Source organism: Schistocerca piceifrons, chromosome 3, assembly GCF_021461385.2.
Source record: "Schistocerca piceifrons isolate TAMUIC-IGC-003096 chromosome 3, iqSchPice1.1, whole genome shotgun sequence".
Classification (NCBI taxonomy): Eukaryota; Metazoa; Arthropoda; class Insecta; order Orthoptera; family Acrididae; genus Schistocerca; species Schistocerca piceifrons.
The window spans coordinates 881,992,034-882,014,443 of record NC_060140.1 but is presented as its reverse complement, the minus strand read 5'-3'; the positions used below and the strand labels follow the sequence as shown (position 1 = coordinate 882,014,443).

Here is a 22,410-nt window from a genome sequence, read left to right as displayed (position 1 = left end):
GTTGACCGAGTCCCAAGCTAATTTCCTGACGTCTGCGATCTGTTTCTTTCGACCGTTACTTACCGTTGTCGTTACCCATCGGCAAACGGCGGAAACAAAGTTGTACACTTTGTACTTTATAATTTGTTTAACTTAGCCAAATTTGTTTTTACACTGTGCCGAGACTTCTTTCCTTTTCCTGTCCAATGCAAGACATGACTCGACAAATGAGCGGGTGGATCCAGATGCTCCGCTAGTTTCCGGTGAGGGTTCCATCCAGAAATGTTAGGAGGTTGTAGCAAAATCGAGTTGAGTGCAGCTGCGAAGGAGTGACGTTATGCTTGGTGGACACTAACGACAGTCTTTTGTTATTGTTTGATATAGTCGACGAACCATGACGATGCGTTGGTTTCTTTCATATTATCGTTCAGCCAGGATATTGCACAATTCCACCGACCGCCGACACAGAGACCCACAATGACGTCCGTTTCAAATTTTGTCGAGACCCCTAGTAGCGTTGTCTCATTCTTCGTGATCATTCACGCTGCTCAGTAAATTGCATCAAAGGAATTGAAGCTATCCTGTTCACCAATAAAGAAATCATGACTAGTGGAACATAACTACTATAGAAAATAAGCGTGAAGTATACTTAGGTGACAAAAGTAACGAGATAGCGATATTAGAGGAGGTTTACTATCTTTGGCCCGAAAAAGGCATGTTCTTTGAGAATTTTTTCTCGGGATGTGTTATAGATATCAATGTCAAATGTGGTCAAAATATTTATTTATATTTCCTCTACAAACTGGAATTTTTTCGACCGAAAATGTCGAAGGGCAAAGGCGGAAGTGCCGTCGGAACGAAACAAAATTTCGATGTAGACCTACATCCACGCGCGGTATGTCACAGGTCAGCCGGCTCGTCTGAAATCAAAATTGAGTTGACGTTAGCGAAGTATACAAGATTCTTTAGGAGTTGTACCTCGCTTAAGTTATTTGGACTACAGGAAACAAAATGGCGGCCATTTGAAGAAAAATAGGGTTTTCTTCATCGATTTTTCAACTTCGTCGGCCTAGTAAAAATATTTATAGTTGATGGATCGGGAAAAAAGTGGTGCAACTCCTAGACAGTTTAGTTAGCTTCGTCGGAAACAAAGAATGATGCGAATCGGTTCAGTAGATTTGAAGTTACCATACCGCGCGATAAAAAAAAAAGTCATTTCGAGAAAAACGCGTTTGAAGTTTTGACTACATATAAATGCAATATAATGCAACTTACGTTCAATCTGCTATTCTGGGTCCATAAACTAGTCCTTCCTCTTCCTCACTGAGGGCTTTCTGCTCGATCTGGGCCATCCTGGGCTGCTCCAGACCCGCTCGTACGGCCGGTGACAAGCGGTTTTTTGCCGCTTGAATCCGGTGTTCGTCCGAATGCTTGCCGAACTGCGCCGAATAGAGTCCCAGGGTGACGTCCATCGTTGTCATAGTCTTCAGAATTGCTGAATACCTTTCGTTGCAGCTGCTCACTGCCAGGAAAGTCGCAGTCTCCACAGTCTTCGCACCAGAAAACAAATGCTTGGGGGCTAACTTCCAAACACACGCGTTCAAACTTTCATTTGAATTTTGTGTGTTTCCTCCCACGCACCGGTACAATAACTCGTCTTCAGAAAGAAAAAGCTGGTGTGATTAAGGTACAGGCTTTCATGTAAAAATAAAATTATTGAGATATATTAGCACGTGTTTTTTTTATTTCAAAACGGTACTTACTTAAAAAGCACGCCTCGTATGTGTACCAAGTCTGATTATAATCAGTACAGTGGTTTAGAAGGAGATGTGCCACACACACACACACACACACACACACACACACACATACACGTCCATTTTTATAACGTGTGTGGTTTGGTCCAACAATTGGAAAGTTCATACTGTTGGCAGCGTTAGCCTGACTCACTAGTCTAGGATAGGATGTTGTGAGATCCCTTTCTCTGGATCCTCTGTGGAGACGTGGCTGGCTTGGGAAAGTCTGCCGGCAGTATAGCCCTCCACTTCATTGGTTGAGACAAAGGCTCTTGCCTACACAAACAGTGTTTCGTTAAGGCTGTGTCTCCTGAAGGGGAGTGCTGAGGGTATGCTGATGGAAAAATCCTAATTTGTTTCTGGTTCAAATGGTTCAAATGGCTCTGAGCACTATGGCACTTAACATCTGTGGTCATCAGTCCCCTAGAACTTAGAACTACCTAAACCTAACTAACCTAAGGACATCACACACATCCATGCCCGAGGCAGGATTCGAACCTGCGACCGTAGCAGTCGCGCGGTTCCGGACTGAGCGCCTAGAACCACTAGACCACCGCGGCCGGCTTTGTTTCTGGGACAGGGCAGATAATGTAGGAGAACGTAAACACGCGACTCACCTTAGAGGTACAAGGCCGAGTCACAGACAGGCTCGGAGAAGAACGGAGAGGATTTCGTTGTTTAATAGGCTTGGGATCTGTGAGGGAGATGAGGCAACGCGCTGATATGCTAGCAAGAGTGACTCCGTCAGCAGCGGAAACGTTAGCCTTAATGACGCCTGTAAGCATCAGCTGTGAAGAACCGGTCTCGGCCGTAATGTCAGACAGCGGCCTCTCAAGTGCTCTCGTAGAGGCGCGCCGGCCAGTGGGTTCCGCAGTATGGCTGTATCCGTGTCAGCGGTCGCTTGCCTGTGCGCCGGCCTCCTCGCCGTGGCCTCCTCGCTGCTGGCTGCAGCGCTCGCCTGGCTGTGGGCCTTCCGCCCCCGCACCACGGCCCCCGGCCCTCCGACGCTGCCGCTGCTGGGCAACATCAGGCCGCCCGTCAAATTCCGCCTGCTCGTCCACGGGCTCAGAGAGTGTCACAGGCGCTACGGAGATATCTACAGGTGAGTGTAGATGACTGCAACTACTCGCTACTCCTCATCAGCGTCACTCTTGGTGGCGTCTAATTCCCACAGTCTTACGTCTACACACTCACCAGAGATGTATTTAGCACTCAGGACACATACGCTGAACCTGTGGAGACTTTCGTGATAACTAATCCTCGATATGTTGGCGAAAATACTTGTTTAATTCCGGAGGTACCCATAAAATACAACACTCACCATTAAAATTGCTACAACTCGAAGATGACTTGCCACAGACGCGAAATTTAACCGACAGGAAGAGGATGCTGTGATATGTAAATGATTAGCTTTTCAGAGCATTCACACAAGGTTGGCGCCGGTGGCGACACCTACAACGTGCTGACATGAGGGAAGTTTCCCCCCGGTTTGTCATACACAAACAGCAGTTGACCGGCGTAGCCTGGTGAAACGTTGTGATGCCTCGTGTAAGGAGAAGAAATGCGTACCAACACGTTTCCGACTTTGATAAATGTCGGATTGTAGCCTATCGCGATTGCGGTTTATAGTGTCGCGACATTGCTGCTCGCGTTGGTCGAGATCCAATTACTGTTAGCAGAATATGCAACGTCGTGCTGGATCCCAACGACCTCGTATCACTAGCAGTCGAGATGACAGGCATCTTATCCGCATGGCTGTAACGGATCGGGCAGCCACGTCTCGATCCCTGAGCCAACAGATGGGGACGTTTGCAAGACAAAAACCATCTGCACGAACAGTTCGACGGCGTTTGCAGCAGCATACACTATCAGCTCGCAGACTATGGCTGCGGCTACCATTGACGCTGCGTCACAGACAGGAGCGCCTGCGATGGTGTACTCAACGACGAACCTGGGTCCACGAAAGGCAAAACGTCATTTTTTCGGATGAATCCAGGTTCTGTTTAGAGCATCATAATGGTCGCATCCGTGTTTGGCGACATCGCGGTGAACGCACATTGGAAGCGTGTATTCGTCGTCGCCATACTGGCGTATCACCCGGCGTGTTGGTATGGGGTGGCATTGGTTACACGCCTCCGTCATTTCTTGTTCGCATTGACGGCACTTTGAAGAGTGAACGTAACATTTCAGATGTGTTACGACCCGTGGCTCCACCCTTCATTCGACCCCACCAAAACCCTGTTTCAGCAGGATAATGCACGACCGCATGTTGCAGGTCCTGTACGAGCCTTTCTGGATACAGAAAATGTTCGACTGCTGCCCTGGCCAGCACAGTCTCCAGATTACTCACCAATTGAAAACGTCTGGTCAATGGTGGCCGAGCAACTGGTTCGTCACAATACGCCAGTCACCACTCTTGATGAACTGTGGTATTGTCTTGAAGCTGCATGGGCAGTTGCACCTGTACACGCCATCCAAGCTCTGTTTGACTCAATGCCCAGGCGTATCAAGGACGTTATTACGGCCAGAGGTGGTTGTTCTGGGTACTGATTTCTCAGGATCTATGCACCCAAATTGCGTGAAAATGTAATCACATGTCAGTTCTCGTAAAATATATCTGTCCAATGAATACCCGTTTATCAACTGCATTTCTTCTTGGTGTAGCAATTTTAATAGCCAGTAGTGTATCATCCGAAATTGTGCTAAACGCATTCTCTGAAAATTATTTCGAGCAGTTAGTTCATGAGCCCACGCCAGTAGTAAACGGTTGTGAAAACACACTTGACCTCTTAGCAACAAATAATCCTGAGTTAATAACCAGCATCATAACCGATATAGGGATTAGTGAACACAGGGTCGCCGTAGCGATATTGAAAATTTGTAATCGCCAAATCCACGAAAAATAAGGGAAAAATATACCTATTCAATAAACCAGATAAAAATTCACTTGACACCTTCCCGAGAGGCAATCTACACTCATTCCAAATTAATAATGTAAGTGTAGACCAGATGTGGCTAAAATTCAAAGAAATAGTATCGGCAGCAATTGAGAGGTTTACACCAAATTAACTAACAAATGGCGGAGCTGATCCTCCTTGGTACACAAAACAGGTTAGAACACTGTTGCAGAAACAACGAAACAAACGCGCCAAATTTAAACAGACGCAAAATCCCAAGATTAGCGATCCCTTACAGAAGCTCGCTACTTAGCGCGGAGTTCAATGCGAGACGCCTATAAAAGTTTCCACAACGAAACTTTCTCTCGAAACCTGGCAGAAAATTCAAAGAGATTCTGGTCGTATGGAAAGTATGTTAGCGGCAACAAACAATGAATGCCTTCTCTGCGCGATAACAATGGAGATACTATCGAAGACACTGCTGCCAAAGCAGATTTTCTAAACACAGTCTTCCGAAATGCCTTCACAAAAGAAGACGAAGTAAATATTCCAGAATTCGAATCGAGAACAGCTGCCAACATGAGTAACGTAGAAGTAAAGATCCACGGAGTAGTGAAGCAACTCAAACCACTTAATAAAAGCAAGTCTTCTGGTCCAGACTGTATACCAATTAGGTGCCTTTCGGAGTATGCTGATGCATTAGTTCCATACTTAACAGTAATATATAACCGTTCGCTCGACGAAAGATCCGTACCCAAAGACTGGAAAGTTGCACAGGTCACACCAATATTCAAGAAAGGTAGTAGGAGTAATCCACTAAATTACAGGCCCATATCGTTAACGTCGATATGCAGCAGGATTTTAGAACATATATTGTGTTGCAACATTATGAATTACCTCGAAGGAAACGGTCTATTGACACACAGTCAACTTGGGTTTAGAAAACATCGTTCCTGTGAAACACAACTAGCTCTTTATTCACATGAAGTGCTGAGTGCTATTGACAAGGGATTTCAGATCGATTCCGTATTTTTAGATTTCCGGAAAGCTTTTGACACTGTACCACACAAGCGGCTCGTAGTAAAATTGCTTGCTTATGGAATATCGTCTCAGTTATGTGACTGCATTTGCGATTTCCTGTCAGAGAGGTCACAGTTCGTAGTAATTGACGCTAAGTCATAGAGTAAAACAGAAGTGATTTCACGCGTTCCCGAAAGTAGTGTTATAGGCCCTTTGCTGTTCCTTATCTACATAAACGATGTGGGAGACAATCTGAGCAGCCGTCTTCGGTTGTTTGCAGATGACGCTGTCGTTTATCGACTAATAAAGTCATCAGAAGAGCAAAACAAACTGCAAAACGATTTAGAAAAAATATATGAATGGTGCGAAAAGTGGCAGTTGACCCTAAATAACGAAAAGTGTGAGGTCATCCACACGAGTACTAAAAGGTACTCGTTGAACTTCGGTTACACGATAAATTAGTCTAATCTAAAAGCCGTAAATTCAACTAAATACCTAGGTATTACAATTACGAACAACTTAAATTGGAAAGCCCACATAGAAAATGTTGTGGGGAAGGCTAACCAAAGACTGAGTTTTATTGGCAGGATACTTAGAAAATGTAACAGTCCTACTAAGAAGACTGCCTACACTACACGTGTCCGTCCTATTTTAGAATACTGCTGCGCGGTGTGGGATCCTTACCAGATGGGACTGACGAAGTACATGTAAAAAGTTCAAAGAAAGGCAGCACGTTTTGTATTATCGCGAAATATAGGCGAGAGTGTCACAGAACTGATACAGGATTTGGGCTGTAAATCATTAAAAGAAAGGCGTTTTCGTTGCAACGGAATCTTCTCACGAAATTCCAATCACCAACTTTCTCCTCCGAATGTGAAAATATTTTGTTGACTCCGACCTCCATAGGGCGGAACGATCACCACGATAAAATAAGGGAAATCAGAGCTCGTACGGAAAGATATAGATGTTCATTCTTTCCGCGCGCTACACGAGATTGGAATAATAGATAATTTTGAAGGTGGTTCGATGAACCCTCTGCCAGGCACTTAAATGTGATTTGCAGAGTATCCATGTAGATGTAGATGTAGATGTAGACCAGTTTTAGAACTAAAATCCTGTAACGCAGTATTTAAAAGGTGTTATTATATGAGGTATCCACATATACAATTCAATGCGCCTACAAAATTACAAGTATACGTGATGTTAGATATAGTTCAGGAGATACGACATCAGGAACGCTGAGAAACAAAACTCCAGAATTGGGCATGACGTTGAAATTCATTACTTCCTTGCTACTAACTCTATTCGCAACACATTTTGCAGACAGTGTCCAGATATGCCGCTGAATGTTCCTACAAAATTACACTGAAGAGCCAAGAAACTGGTACACCTGCTGAGATGTTGTATTTTCAAAAAAAAAAAAAGGTTCAAATGGCTCTGAGCACTATGGGACTTAACTTCTGAGATCATCAGTCCCCTAGAACTTAGAACTACTTAAACCTAACTAACCTAAGGACATCACACACATCCATGCCCGAGGCAGGATTCGAACCTGCGACTGTAGAGGTCGCGCGGTTCCAGACTGTAGCGCCTAGAACCGCTCGGCCACCCCGGCCGGCTGTTGTATTTTGACACCGCCACATCTCGTCATATAAAGCACTGATTTCAGTAATGAAAGAGGCCAAGAGCCATTTATTTGCCAATGTATAATATTTAACTACGCATTGTAATGATGTATTTTGACGATTTACAAGGAGAAATTAATCCAGCGCCACTGACGCGCCAAAGAAACTATAGACTAATTCAGCGCGCATGTAAAAACATTGATATTAAAGACAGACTCTGAAGACATTTTGAAACGGTACAGTAGTTTCCGCTCTATAAGCAGTAGGTTTCGCTGCTCGCTCGCACGGGGAAATATAAACAGAGGCGGCTCGGCCGCGGGTGCAACTGAACCCATGGGGACGGGTGGAAAGAAATGTGTCAGGCTTCATAATACGTATTTATATGTGTCGTGTATTATGCATTTCTCGTACGTGTATGTGAATCTGCACATGAACTTTCCTAATCCTCTTCACACCTTTCCGTAAAGCGCGGCCAAATCTTAGTTGGGAATTAGTTCTGTAGTATAGTAGTGCCAACCTCACTCCTGGTTAGGGGATCAGAGAGACAGCACAGGCAGACAGGCAGGTAAAAGTCAAAGACGTTCCAGTGCCACAAGATTTGGGGTGGAGAGGTTGGTCACGGCCAAGTGGTTCGACCATCCCCTCCACCGGGGCCCAGGAAGACCTCCGGGTGCCCGCCATATTCGGAGAGTGTCACAGAAGACGGGTAAGTGAGCAAACGTGCCCTCAGTGTGTCTGTCTCAATGTTCACGCATGGAGACAGGTATTTGAATATTTGCACTAATTCTTTTATTTCCAGCTTTGGATTGTGTAAGGAAATGAATGTTCTCGTTTAATTTCGGAAATTTGACCCCTGTGTTAATGTATCTGGTCGCCAGTTTGCCAGTTATCCTCCTCACATAGTGGATGTCCTATGTAAAATATTGGGAGACTTTGGTGGTATACATTTGGCCAACGCAATTCCGTCTTGCCCGTAGAAATGTGTGTACAGATTAGTATATAATATACCAGAGCTATAAGTTGTAAAATTGTAATATCTTTAAACTGGAACAATTGGTGCAATCGCTGTAAAGTCGAGTGATAATGTTTAAAATAAATAGGTAATCAGTTGTCATCAATCTTTAACATACCTTAAAAATCACAAAGAAGTCAAGTTAAAGGAATTCATTTAAAATAAAAGATACAGAATGCAGGGACCCACACATCAGCGTGTGAGCCCTCCAGCCCCTTGCCTAGTACCGTACAGAAAGGGCACGCTCTCTAGGTAGCGCTCTCAAGCTCCCCTCCCCAGTTATCCGTTGCGCAATTTTCATTCAGGGCTTGACGACATCAACTTTCATCGGACGTCCCTAGGCAAGGAGGTTTGGCGGTAATCTTTCAATCTGAATGTTACAAAAAACAAGCGCGCAACCCATCGTCCACTGCCGCACGATATCACTGTCTTTTTATCCCCTGTATAATACGGACACACCGTTACATACGCGTCATTATAAGATTTGTAATTTGTTTAAATCTATTGATAAATACTGTTATTTTGTTGCGTGTGAGACTATTATGTGTGAAAAACATAGATTGGTTAATGAATGGCCATTTCTATGTGATTTCTAAACTTTTCAAACCACTCGAGCTCTGTCATTGTTACATATAACATGTTAACACTTACGTATGTTAAGTCCAAGTTTGTAAATATAGTGTCAATTACCCAAAAATTTGTGTTTGCTTTCGTTGTTGGACAACCTTAATCATTTACTTTCTATGTGACAAGTTTCTTTTACAGAGGCAACCTTGTCCGACGTGTCATAGTGTGGACACAACAGTCGAGGCCGACGTTAACATACTACTTTTATTTCTCCCTAGTAATATTTTTCGAACTCAGTTTCAAACTGGCCCTAAAGTACATTTTCAGTGCGAGTGATGTCCGGGAATTTCTTAGCAAACTTCTCTAACCGCACATCACTCGCACAAAGCCTCACTGTTCCGCAATGATACGCTGCACTTTCTAAACGGGAAAGAGAGCCACGCAATTATATGTTGCTTCCCCTTCTCAATCTGATGCTTAATTAATAATAATAATATTTCCTTACATCAAACTGCCTAATATCGTGATGGTCCCCCGCGAGCACGCAGAAGTGGCATGGACTCCAGTAATGTCTGAAGTAGTGCTGGAGGGAATGCACACCATGAATCCTGCAGGGCTGTCCATATGTCCGTAACAGTACGAGATGGCGGAGATCTCTTCTAAACAGCACGTTGCAAGGCATCCCAGACGTCCTGAATTATGTTCATGTCTGGGAATTTTGGTGGCCAGCGGAAATGTTTCAACTCAAAGGACAGTTCCTGCAGCCACTCTGTAGCAATTGTGGACGTGTGGGGCGTCGCATTGTTCTGCTGGAATTGCCCAGGTCCGTCGGAATGCACAATGGACATGAATGGATGCAAGTGGTGAGACAGGATGCTTATGTGCGTGTCACCTGTCAGAGTCGTATCTAGACGTATCAGCTGTCCCATATCACTTCAACTGAAATGAAATTCCATGTGGCTAGGGCCTCCCGTCGGGTAGACAGTTCGCCTGGTGAAAGTCTTTCGAGCTGACGCCACTTCGGCGACTTTCGTCTCGATGGGGATGAAATGATGATGATAAGGACAACACAGCACCCACTCCCTGAGTGGGGAAAATCTCCAACCCAGCCGGGAATCGAACCCAACTACACACGCCCTTCATCATTAAAGAGTCTCCACCAGCTTGAAAAGTCCTCTGCTGACGTGCAGAGTCCATGGACTCACGAGGTTGTCTCGATACTCATACACGTCCATCCGCTCGATACAATTTCAAAAGATACTCGTCCGACCAGGCAACATGTATCCAGTCATCGACAGTCCATTGTCGGTGTTGACGGTCCCAGGCGAAGCGTAAAGCTTTGTGTCATGCAGTCATCAAGGTTACAATTACGTACCTTCGGCTCCGAAAGCCCACATTGATGTTTCGTTGAATGGTTCGCATGCTGACGCTTGTTGATGGCCCAGCATTGAAATCTGCAGTAATCTGCGGAAGGGTTGCAATTCTGTCACGTTGAAAGATTCTCTTCTGTCGTCGTCGGTCCCGTTCTTGCAGGATCCGGAAGCGATATCGGAGATTTCTTGTTTTACCGGATTCCTGATATTCACGGTACATTTGTGAAATGTTCGTACGGGAAAATCCCCACTTCATCAATACCTACGAGATACTGTGTCGCATCGCTCGTGCGCCGAGTGTAACACAAGTTCAAACTCACTGAAATCTTGGTGACCTGCCATTGCAGCAGCAGTAACCGATCTAACAACTGCGTTGCCGACCGCAGCTGCATATTCTGCCTCTTTGCATATCTCTGTATTTGAATACACATGCCTATACCAGTTTCTTGGCGCTTCAGTGTATGTCATTGTACTAGGTGACAAATCCGGCGTTGCCCGGTTATTCATTTTGCCAACTTACTTTTAGAAAAGAAAAAGAAAAATTAACTGAATTTGTAGTGTACTATCGAAAAAATTTCAGTATAAAGAAAGCTTCTGATAAGCTGCTTATTCCCTTGACTGCGTGTATGTACACTAGATAACTAGTATCGACATGACTAAGCTGTCATCTTCAGATTTACAGCGTACAAGTTATAAAATCCTTCTGCGCGGAAGACCACACGTTTTTATTCATTCATACCACTGTGACGGACTCACAATAAAAATACAGTAGAACATTAAAATATAGCTGTGTCTTCGTGGCAAGAGAAATTCATACAAGATCGCCACATCAAGAAGTGCAGCAGGTGTCTGGCACGGCTGCCAGCTTCTCGCTCTAATGTCAAGTATTTACGAAAAAATTTCATTTCCATGTATTGTGGGAACACCTTCGAAATTGTGAATCACTAGAGCAAAGGAATATGCATAATGTGCAAATACAGTATCCTTAACAGTTTCTATACGCCGGACGCAACTGCTGTGCATATCCACAATGCGAATTTGCAAATGTCTCTATGGCAACATCTCTTCACAGCTCTATAGACGGCTATTGTTTTTGCATACAGCCATTTGCGATTCACAGTTGAAAGCTGTCAAAAACGCTGACAGGTATCAGGGATTTCCTGAAGTTGACTCGACTATTAGAGTGTCAGAGTAGTAAAGAATAAATGTATTAAAAATTCGAGCATTATGCGGCATTTATTTTCTTCGCGCACCACGCACTTCATTGTTTGTCACGTCATATCTCTTGAACTATGAGTCATAAAGTAATATATTTGTGGAGGTATATTCAAAGATACACATGGATACAGTCTGCAAAATGTGTTACGAATAGAATCAGTTGCAATGAAGTAATAAATTTAAACGTAATGCACAACATTGCAGTTTTTCACGCACTTCCATCTTCATGACGTCATATCTCGTGAACTATGTGTGTTACCATAACATAATTTTGTACGTGCATTTAACAACATTCGTGGATACTGTCTGAGAAATATGTTGCAAATAGAGCAAGTAGCAAAGAAATAATAAATTTAAACGTCATCCGTTATGCGGCATCTCATTTTTTTAAGACTTCATGTCTCCTGAATTATTACAGGTAGGTGGTTTCTACCCCACAACGATTGTTGCTTGACAGTAATGGATGTGTGTGCTAATTTTGGTTGAAACCGGTCCTGTGATTTAGGAGGAAATGTGGTACATACATATAAACATACGCCCATATTTGTAATATAAATGGATGACACACGGATTAGGAGATATGGCGTTATAAACACTGAGATGCGAGAAAAACAGCCGCTCAAAGCATGACGTTTAAATTTATTATTTCTTTGCTACTAACTCTATTTACAACATATTTCGCAGACAGTATGCACGTTGCTGCTGAATACATCTGCACAAATATATCATTTTACGACACACAGATTAAAAGATATGAGTTCATAAACACTGTGATTCGTGATAAAATGCAGGATCGTGCACGAAGTTTTTAAAGATTTATTCTTTGCTACTAAGACATACCCACAGTTTAGTCAACTTAGGAAATTACTGACAACAGCTGAAAATGATTCCCGACTATAGGGCTATGAAGAGGTGGTGCGATGGAGACTATACTTACCATTTGAACATTATGCATAATTCTTTGTAAGACTGTTTATTTATTTGAAAGCTGTTTTGACGAATGCATGAAAGTGACACGAAGCCCACGCCTACTACAGTAGTACAAGTTTATATGCCAACAGCCTCTGCAGATGACGAAAAAATGATGAAATGAGATAAAAGAAATTATTCAGATAGTGAAGCGATACGAAAATTTAATAGTCATGGGTGACTGGAATTCGATAGTAGGAAAAGGAAGAGAAGGAAACGTAGTAGGTGAATATGGATTGGGGATAAGAAATGAAAGAGGAAGCCGCCTGACAGAATTTTGCACAGAGCACAACTTAATCATAGCTAACACTTGGTTCAAGAATCATAAAAGAAGGTTGTATTCATGGAAGAAGCCTGGAGATACTGACAAGTTCCAGATAGATTATATAATGGTAAGACAGAGATTTAGGAGCCAGGTTTTAAATTGTAAGACATTTCCAGGGGCAGATGTGGACTCTGACCACAATCTATTGGTTATGAACTGTAGATTAAATCTGAATAAACTGCAAAAAGGTGGGAATTTAAGGAGATGGGACCTCGATAAACTGACTAAACCAGAGGTTTTACAGAGTTTCAGGGAGAGCATAAGGGAACCATTGACAGGAATGGGGGAAAGAAATACAGTAGAAGAAGAATGGGTAGTTTTGAGAGATGAAGCAGTGAAGGCAGCAGAGGATCTAGTAGGTAAAAAGACGAGGGCTAGTAGAAATCCTATGGGAATAGAAGAAATATTGAATTTAATTGATGACAGGAGAAAATATAAAAATGCAGTAAGTGAAGCAGGCAAAAAGGAATACAAACGTCCTAAAAATAAGATCGACAGGAAGTGCAAAATGACTAAGCAGGTATGGCTACAGGACAAATGTAAGGATATAGAGGCTTATCTCACTAGGGGTAAGATAGACACGGCCTACAGGAAAATTAAAGAGATCTTTGGAAAAAAGAGAACCACTTGTATGAATATGGAAAGCCAGTTCTAAGCAAAGAAGGGAAAGCAGAAAGGTGGAAGGAGAATATACAGGGTATATACAAGGGCGATGTACTTGAGGACAATATTATGGAAATGGAAGAGGATGTAGATGAAGATGAAATGGGAGAGACGATGCTGCGTGAATAGTTTGACAGAGCACTGAAAGACCTGAGTCGAAACAAGGCCCCGGGAGTAGACAACATTCCATTAGAAATACTGACGGCCTTGGGAGAGCCAGTCCTGACAAAACTCTACCATCTGGTGAGCAAGATGTATGAGACAGGCGAAATACCCGCAGACTTCGAGAAGAATATAATAATTCCAATCCCAAAGAAAGCAGGTGTTGACAGATGCGAAAATTGCCGAACTATCAGTTTAATAAGTCACGGATGCAAAATACTAACGCGAATTCTTTACAGACGAATGGAAAAACTGGTAGAAGCCGCCCTCGGAGAAGATCAGTTTGGATTCCGTAGAAATATTGGAACACGTGAGGCAATACTGACCCTACGACTTATCTTAGAAGCTAGATTAAGGAAAGGCAAACCTACGTTTCTAGCATTTGTAGACTTAGAGAAAGCTTTTGACAATGTTGAATGGTATACTCTCTTTCAAATTCAGAAGGTGGCAGGGGTAAAATACAGGGAGCGAAAGGCTATTTACAATTTGTACAGAAAGCAGATGGCTGTTATAAGAGTCGAGGGGCATGAAAGGGAAGCAGTGGTTGGGAAGGGAGTAAGACGGAGTTGTAGCCTATCCCCGATGTTATTCAATCTGTATACTGAGCAAACAGTGAAGGAAACAAAAGAAAAATTCGGAATAGGTATTAAAATCCATGGAGAAGAAATAAAAACGTTGAGGTTCGCCGATGACATTGTAATTCTGTCAGAGACAGCAAAGGACTTGGAAGAACAGTTGAACGGAATGGACAGTGTCATGAAAGGTGGGTATAAGATGAACATCAAGAAAAGCAAAACGAGGATAATGGAATGTAGTCGAATTAAGACGGGTGATGCTGAGGGAATTAGATTAGGAAATGAGACACTTAAAGTAGTAAAGGAGTTTTGCTATTTGGGGAGCAAAATAACTGATGTTGTTCGAAGTAGAGAGGATATAAAATGTAGACTGGCAATGGCAAGGAAAGCGTTTCTGAAGAAGAGAAATTTGTTAACATCAAGTAGAGATTTAAGTGTCAGGACGTCGTTTCTGATAGTATTTGTATGGAGCGTAGCCATGTTTGGAAATTGAAACATGGTCGATAAATAGTTTGGACAAGAAGAGAATAGAAGCTTTCGAAATGTGGTGCTACATAAGAATGAAGATTAGATGGGTAGATCACATAAATAATGAGGAGGTATTGAATAGGATTGGGGAGAAGAGAAGTTTGTGGCACAACTTGGCTAGAAGAAGGGCTCGGTTGGTAGGACATGTTCTGAGGCATCAAGGGATCACCAATTTAGTATTGGAGTGCAGCGTGGATGGTAGAAATCGTAGAGGGAGACCAAGAGATGAATACACTAAGCAGATTCGGAAGGATGTAGGTTGCAATAGGTACTGGGAGATGAAGAAGCTTGCACAGGATAGAGTAGCATGGAGAGCTGCAGCAAACCAGTCTCAGGACTGAAGACCACAACAACAACAACAACAACAACTATGGAACTGGCAAAATGAATGTCCGGGCACTTTCGAGTTTGTCAGATGGTAATTTTACAAACGTGCATAAGTGTATATGACTTCTACACCGCCCTCTAAAACGCTCACGGATGGCGCGTCAACTTGCCATGACACCACGAGTCGGTAAGCTGTCAGACGCTATGGATATTAAAACTTCTTGTACATGTCCTGCAGTATGTCGTTTACCAATAAAGTGACATCAAAATTATTTTCTCCAGCTTCAAGAGTTCAACAATCTGCATCTTACGACAGAAAGAAACTAATTTATGCAGAATTCTTCCCATTCCACCGCGAATCTGGTTCAGCAACCGTGGTATTTCGAAATATTTTACGGTTCCCACACTGGATGTAATAAGATATAGAACAAGTCTACTTCTCGCGAAAAGCAATTCACTTAAGTATACCAAAATTCCTTTAGCCATTTTTTTGGAAGTCTTGATTTTGTCAACTGAAGAAGGGCGTGGTAGATTGGAGGCTGCTCGAAATTTGAGGCGAGGGAGCTTGATGTTTGAGAGACGAATGCTGACTTGTTTGTATCGACTGTCGACTGGAAAATTCAGCCAAGTAATAACCTGCCAAAAATTGCTCCTATCGGGGCATAAATAAGGCGAATATGTTCCTGTTCTAAAAGACTCTGATTGATAAGTAGAGAACCAGACGCCTCATTCTATCTTCCCCAGCGCCTTTAAAAATTTTGGCACGCGAACATATTCGCGCTCTTTTTAACGCGCAGTTCATCTTTCACCCCCACAAGCTCCATTAACTGTAACTCGCTGACAACCGCTAGTCCATTTCTGTAAGTCGCTCATACCCATCCACTTCCATTTGCCCATTCTCATTCACTCATTCAGACTAACTCATTGTCAGTTTCTCACTGTGTCTCACTAACTGTCACTGTCTCCTATCTCAAAGCCACAGTCTCCTTCGTTCTATCCTGATAATACGGTACCCTCTCACTATCACCATCTCCCTCTACACCACTCTTACTGCTACTACCTCATACATTTCTTCCCACAGTTGTTGTCTTTTCTGACTCTCACTGTCTTTCTCTTCCTCGTTGTCATTGTCATAGACTCTGTCATTATCACTGGCTCTCACCCACTTCCACTTTCTCCTTCCCTTTATTCTCATCGCACTGGCAGTGTCTCCTTCGCTCATTTCCCAGCACTGCTGCGTCACTGTCCACTATGTTCCACTGCCACTGTGACTCTCTCCTTCTCTCACACTGCATTGTCTCCTTCGCTCTTTCTATACTACAGACACAGTACACTAATCGTCCAGTGTCTATTACTTCTTCGTTAATTTCCCGCTGGCACAGTCTCCTTATCTCTAAGCATAAAAGAACGCTACTACGTTCGCACGCGAAAATTTTTCAGGAAATTTTTGAAGATATTGTGGAAGGCGGAATGAGTCACATGTCACTCACATGAAAAGAGCTTCATGGGTCAATAAAATTTTGATAGTTTATTTACGCGAAATTCAAATAACGCAAACCCTAATTTTACGCCTCAGTCCGTATGTTCGTGTACAAAAATGTTGCATGAGCTTCAGTACTACTACAGTATGAGGATACCAGAACCTTCTGATGATAACGGAGTCACTTTACAGCTTACTTGCCAGTGATCGTCACTTTATAAACTACGTTTTCACCTCACACCTGAATTTATGTGCGTATTTTACGTGTACAGGTTATGTAACTTGGAACCTCTTTATCTCGGAAATGGATAAAGATATAGGGAAAAGTTTTAATGTTGTTCGACATCGGGATCTTAGGAAAATATCGTAAAAATGACACTCATTTTCTGCAGCTTCTTTATGATACGCAAAACCAGGTTTTTAGCGTGTTTCTCGGTAATAGATAAGCACTTCTGAAAAGGGGAAGATGGCACTTCCAGATAAATGCCAAGAGAATATAACGTTAAACTTTCAACATTTGCTGCGTTTATGTATCATTTCGATTTCGTCTCGCACAGGATTTTATGTGCGTTTTTTACGTGTAAAGTTATTCGAGATTGTGATCTTAGGACCATATCGTAAGAATTTCAGCCATTTGGTGTGCACAGCCGTCTTGGAATCCGCGGCTCGATTTTAATGCAAACAAGTGGTAAAGTATCCTGTTTTGGTTTTTTGTTTCCCATGGAACCACCCACGAACTGTTGGTGGCCCCACACGCTGCTTAAGGCCCAGACAAGTCCTCATCAAATGCAAAAAGAACCAACCGATTTGCTGCACAGAAAATGGCTGAAATTTTTACTGTATGTGATCTGCGGTGGGCCTTAAGGGGCTTATAGAGACTCCATTAGATCAGTAACTGTTCCTTAGCAAACCCTCAAAAAGATTATTCTTACCGTTTCTTCGTACCAAAACAGAGCCGCGGATTCCAAGACGGCAATGCACAGAAAATGGCTGAAATTTTTACTGTATATTCTTACGACCCCCATCTCAGTAACCTTGAAAATTTACTTGGCACTTTTATCCGTTTGCGACACACGGAGGTTCAATCTTCCTAATATGTGCATACACAAAATCTACGTAAAATCCAGTGTGAGGCGAAAACGTACACATATCAAAAAAAAGTTTTGCATCACCCCAGTTCCCAGAACTACTGAAGACAGACGTTGACTGTGGATATTGTATCACAGACACAGTCCCTTTGACTGTTCAGAGATGTCACCAAATCCGCCTAAAGATGTAAACAACCAGGCAGGAGCAGCGCCTGTTAGACGGAGGAGGTCCGCCAGCCGATCAGTTCAGTTCCAGTCATTCCAGCAGGATGGAGGTACACAGCTCGTGTTGTCTATAGTTCAACCATGCCTAGGCGGTCATTACCGCGGTTGGATCGCGTCCGTATTGTTACTTTGTGCCAAGAATGGCTCTCAACAAGGGAAGTGTCCAGGTTCTCGGAGTGAATCAAAGCGATGTTGTTCGGACATGGAGGAGATACAGAGAGACAGGAACTGTAGATGACATGCCTCGCTCAGGCCGCCCGAGGGCCACTACCGCAGTGGATGACCGCTACCTACAGATTATGGCTCGGAGGAACCCTGACAGCAATGCCCCACGTTGAATAATGCTTTTCGTGCAGCCACAGGACGTCGTGTTACGACTCAAACTGTGCCCAATAGTCTGCATCATGCGCAACTTCACTCCCGACGTCCCTGGCGAGGTCCATCTTCGTAACCAAGACACCTGCAGCGCTGTACAGATGGGCACAACAATATGCCGAATGGACCGCTATGGATTACTGTAGAACATTAGATAGTAAACTGTAATGTGGAACTCAAAGAGTGACGCATGTAACACTGTAACTCTCTTCACCGATGAGTGACGTATGTGCCTTCAGACAATCGTCGGAGACGTGTTTGGAGGCAACCTGGTCAGGCTGAACGACTTAGACACACTGTCTAGAGAGTGCAGCAAGGTGGAGGTTCCCTGCTGTTTTGGGGTGGCATTATGTGGGGCCGACGTTCGCTGCTGGTTGTCATGGAAGGCACCGTAATGACTGTACGATACGTGAATGCCATCCTGCGACCGATAGGCAACCATATCGGCAGCATACTGACGAGGCATTCGTCTTCATGGACGACAATTCGCACCCCCTTCGTGCACATCTTCTGAATGACTTCCTTCAGGATAACTAAATCGCTCGACTAGAGTGACCAGGATCTTCTCCAGACATAAACCCTATCGAACATGCCTGAGATAGATTAAATATTGCTGTTTAAGGACGACGTTGCGCACCGACCGCTCTGAGGGATCCACGCCGAATCGCCGTTGAGGAGTGGGACGATCTGGACCAACAGTGCCTTCATGAACTTGCGGATAGCATGCCACGGCGAATAAATGCATGCATCCGTGCAAGAGGACCTGATCCTGGATATTAGAGGTACCGGTGTGTACAGCAATCTGGACCACGTACTCTGTAGGTCTCGCTGTATGGTGGTACAACATGCAATGTCTAGTTTTCATGAGCAATGGAAAGGGCGGAAATGATGTTTATGTTGATCTCTATTCCAGCTTTCTGTACAGATTCTGGAACTCTTGGAACAAAGGTGATGCACAACTGTTTTTAATATATGTACCAGACTGCAGCTCACTCTTGTCAATCCCCCTCCCCCACAACTTTTCCCTCCACCTGTCGGCAAAAATACTCTACTTATATTCTGTTCTTTCCTAGTAGCCACTGTCACTGTCATTTCAATCCTTAGCACTTTCGTTTTTCCTTCCACTTCTGATAATACTAAACGTGGCTTTAAACATACTGTACTAGTCTTTACCAATCTTATTGCTTTTTACCATTGTTATTATTATTATTATTGTTATTAGTGTCATTTATTACTATTTTTATTATTATTATTGTGACTGTTTTATAGTATCTTTGGTACATTTCGTTCCCAGTCAGATGTCAACCTAATCAATTTAAATAAGCAATGAATAAATAAATAATCATTTACTTACGGAGTAACATTGACATCAGACTGGGTCTTCTCGGAGCTTCACTCTTTTTGTCAGGCAGTGTAATTACAGATGGACGCTATGGATTACTGTAGAACATTAGGTAGTAAACTGTAATGTGGAACTCAAAGAGCGACGCATGTAACATTGTTGTCCATTATCAGGTTGTCCGATAGCACTTGAAGCTCGGTGAACCTCTTGGTGGTATTGTAGAGGAGTAGGCTATTAGCTGACACTAGACTTCACTCCCTCCCTTTCCACAGCAGTATTCTCAACTACACTACACCTCACAGACATCCAAGTGACACAGATACACACTTTACACTTTATAAAAGGCCGGAGGAAGGAGCGGAAAAGTGCTTTCATCAGGACGTCGTCCAGGACAGTACTGTAGGATTGTGTCATCATTTCTTGAATCTGGGTATCACTTTAGCTTTTGACACCGTTCAGTCATAAATGTTACTTAGCTAGGTTTCTACACTGAAGTTCCAAATAAACTGGTGTAGGCTTGCGTATTCAAATACAGAGATATGTAAACAGCTAGAATACGGCGCTGCGGTCGGCAACGCATGTATAAGACAACTGTCTGGCGCAGTTGTTAGATTGGTTATGCTGCTACAATGGCAGGTTAACAAAACTTAAGGGAGTTGGAAAGTGGTGTTATAGTCGGCGCGCGCCAGATGGGACACAGCATCTCGGAGGTAGCGAGGAAGTGGCGATTTTCCCGTAGGACCATTTCACGAGTATACCGTGAATATCAGGAATCCGGTAAAACATTAAATCTCCGACACCGCTGCGGCCGGAAAAAGATCCTGAAAGAACGGGACCAACGACGACTGAAGAGAATCGTTCACGTGACAGAAGTGCAACCCTCCCGCAAATTGCCGCACATTTCAATGCTGGGCCGTCAACAAGCGTCAGTGTGCGAATCATTCAACGAAACATCTTCGATATCGACTTTCGGAGAAGTCTCACTCGTGTACCCTTTACGAGTGCGCAACAGAAAGCTATACGCCTCGCCTGGGCCCGTAACATTGACATTGTGCTGCTGATAAGTGGAGACATGTTGCCTGGTCGGACGAATCTCGTTTCATATTGTATCGAGCAGATGGACGTGAACGGGTAGGGAGACATCCTCATGATCCCGTGAACTCTGCATGTCAACAGGGGGGTGTTCAAGCTGTTGGAGGTTCTGTAATGGTAGTGTGGGGCATGTGTGCAGCTGGAATAATATGGGGCTCCTGATACCTCTAGATACGACTCTGAGAAGTGACACTTTGCAAGCATCCTGTCTGATTACCTGCATGAGTTCATGTACATTGTGCATTCCAAGAACTTGGGCAATTCCAGCAGCACAATGCAACTCCAGATGCGTCCAGAATTGCTACAGAGAGGCTCCAGGACCACTCTGCTGAGTTTAAACACTTCCGCTGTCCAGCAGTCCCGCCAGACATGAACTTTATTGAGCATATCTGGGATGGTTTGCAACGTGCTGTTCAAAAGAGATCTCCGCCCCCTCGTACTCCAACGGATTTATGGACAGCCCTGCAGGAGTCATCGTCTCAGTTCCCTCCAGCATTACTTCACACTTTATTCGAGTCCATGCCTCGTAGTGTTGCAGCACTTCTGCGAGCTCGCGGGGGCCCTAGACGTTATTAGGCAGGTGTACCAATTTCTTTGTTTCTTCAGTGTAAGTCACCATTGTGTAGAAATTAATATTGATATTTATTCTGGAGTACAATTCCCCCCATAGTGCAGTAAATTTAACGTTATTTGGGACTGGTTAAGTAACTAGGGTGCCAGTAGAACCCAGTCTGACTTGAACTGAAATTTGTCCCACTTCAGTTATTACACGCTCTGTGCATGGTTCATAAATGACTTTTCAAACTTTGGTTTCTCCGAGCATATGAAATGCTCAAACAACTTACGGGAATGAACAGATATTTCGACGACTGCTGATATTTCAGTTGGTGAACAAGCCGCCATTTTCAAGTCACAAATGCAACGAGGGGGTAACGTGCGATAAAATTTAAATGCTTGGTATGTGGTCTCTCACGACCAAGAACATGCCTTCTTCAGTCGCGAGTCCATGTTAAAAGTATATGTGAGCTATTATTGTGTTAATTGCGTTGTGTGAATGCTATTTAACAATGAAGGACCCTCAAAAAATTTTTGATACGGTAGTGAATTTCTTGTAGGTGGTACAGGACTTAAACATGACAATTACGCACACAACTTTGTAGCTTCAAGATTCTTTAAAGGAACATTGCACATATTCCTCATATTTTCTGTAGATTTCAAGATACGGCAAAATACACATTTGGTATCAACACTTTCAATAACTGTAAGAAAACAATTCAAAATTGCCTGTTTCCTTCACTAACCCTCAGTCTGAGGTTGTCGCACCAACTTTTCCTTGGACGGCCGGCCGCTGTGACCGAGCGGTTCTGGGCGCTTCAGTCCGGAACCGCGCTGCTGCTGAGGTCGCAGGTTCGAATCGTGCCTCTGGCATGGATGTGTGTGATGTCCTTAGGTTAGTTAGGGTTAAGTAGTTCTAAGTCTATTGGACTGATGACCTCAGATGTTAGGTCCCATAGTGCTTATAGCCATTTGAACCATTTTTTTCCCTTGGAATGCTAATATTTCTTTTACCAACTAGTAATTAATGTCTTATGATTTTCACAATTGCATATCGAGTTTTATATTAAATGATTTTATATTCCATGATCCGTTTCTCAGAAAATTTTTATTTTTCCATCTCTTAGACTCGTTCCTGACCTTGGTCGTCATATGTGTAGTTCGTCCTTTCCGAGGACCAGTACTGATACCCTGAGCAGTGAAATTACACCTTCAGT

The 22,410-nt window shown here is 43.4% G+C and overlaps 1 protein-coding gene across 1 annotated transcript in view; it reads left to right on the top strand.

Annotated features, from left to right (window-relative positions):
* Positions 1 to 2,650: 2,650 nt before the first annotated feature.
* The window catches only part of LOC124789147 (cytochrome P450 4C1-like), a 130,207-nt gene continuing 110,447 nt past the window's right edge, over positions 2,651 to 22,410 (top strand). The window contains exon 1 of the mRNA XM_047256441.1: positions 2,651 to 2,877. Within this exon, the coding sequence (XP_047112397.1) occupies positions 2,651 to 2,877 (227 nt within the window). The remainder of the gene's footprint in view (positions 2,878 to 22,410) is intronic.